At 69.6% G+C, this 1164-nt stretch overlaps 1 protein-coding gene across 1 annotated transcript in view; it reads right to left on the bottom strand.

Moving 5' to 3' along the window:
- The window catches only part of PHLDB1 (pleckstrin homology like domain family B member 1), a 15700-nt gene extending 14536 nt beyond the window's left edge, over positions 1 to 1164 (bottom strand). The window contains exons 1-3 of the mRNA XM_026040306.1: positions 1119 to 1164; positions 575 to 698; positions 97 to 267 (exon numbers count right to left, since the gene is read on the bottom strand). Coding sequence (XP_025896091.1) covers positions 97 to 267; positions 575 to 698; positions 1119 to 1136 — 313 coding nt within the window. The 5' untranslated portion in view covers positions 1137 to 1164. The remainder of the gene's footprint in view (positions 1 to 96; positions 268 to 574; positions 699 to 1118) is intronic.

Here is a 1164-nt window from a genome sequence, read left to right as displayed (position 1 = left end):
GGCGGAGGAGCCACAGGAGGGGCCCGGACGGGCGCCCGCACCCGTGTCGCCCTCCGCATGCACAGGAGGCCTTCGCGGCGGCCGCTGCTGCCCTACCTTGCGTGAGGCGCGTGGGCCGCTGCAGCCGCACGCCGTCGATGGCGCACGCGTTGCCGCAGGGGTGCAGCGTGAGCGAGCCCTGCGTGTTCTCGATGTAGCAGTGCTGGGGCGCCAGCCCGGGGCCCTGCAGCACGATGTCTCCCGACACCGAGCCGATCGTGGTCCGGCCTAGGAGCAGAGGAGCAGCTCAGCACCCACCTCATGCCCTCCATCGCCACCCGCGGCGTCCCCACAGCGCGTTGAGGCCCCCGACTGCCCCCGGTGCAGCAGAGGCCAGGCACACTCAGTGCACAGGCAGCCCCCCTGGGGACGTTGGCCACCCGGGAGCCACCGGCGGCTCCAGCAGTGCCCGCCGTTGCCAGGAGCAACCGCTCGGAGGAGCAGCTGGCTGCCGCGTTTAATCCGCGCTCTAATCCGCGGCCGAGCGCCGGCCCCGCGAGCAGGTGCGGGTGGCGCCGGTGTGGGGGGCACTCACCTTCCTCCAGTGGCAGCAGCGTGATGGCCGTGCTGAGGCGCCCACTGCCCAGGCTCACCAGGTGCGGCTTCTCCGTCTGCACCTTGAGCCCCTGCCCAGTGTCAATGAGGTCTAGGGGGCTGTTCTGCAGGGACAAAGAGGCTGTGGGGTTTGGGCCATGGGGCACAGCCAGGGAGGGCTGCAGAGCTGCCCAGCCAGTCCAGCCCCAGCAGGACAAGGAGCACCATGGGCACGTGCAGTGCTTCGTCCCCACAGCGCCTGCACCCAGCCTGCCCACTGCCAGGACCCACAGCTGCAGTGAGCAGCCAGGGGAGCCCTGCAGAGCCGCTCCATGGGGCTTGGGCTGCATCTAACGGGATCTGTGGCAGCAGCCGCTTAGCTCAATTAGCTTTAGTGCCGATCCCATAATAGGATTGGGCCAAGGAGAGGCCTGGGGGGCAGCCCCAGAGCCTGCATGGGGCAGCTGTGGAGCAGGGACAGCTCTGGGCAGGTCTTGCAGGGCAGCAGGAAGCTCAGACCCCATGGCACCCATGCACGTGCCCACCTGGATGATGGTCTGCATCCTGCGGGCCGGGCTGGCAGTGCTGCGG

Source organism: Nothoprocta perdicaria, unplaced genomic scaffold (assembly GCF_003342845.1).
Source record: "Nothoprocta perdicaria isolate Ctin4 unplaced genomic scaffold, notPer1 scaffold_252, whole genome shotgun sequence".
Taxonomy (NCBI): domain Eukaryota; kingdom Metazoa; phylum Chordata; class Aves; order Tinamiformes; family Tinamidae; genus Nothoprocta; species Nothoprocta perdicaria.
The sequence above is the reverse complement of the archived record's forward strand: the minus strand, read 5'-3'. Positions and strand labels throughout refer to the sequence as shown.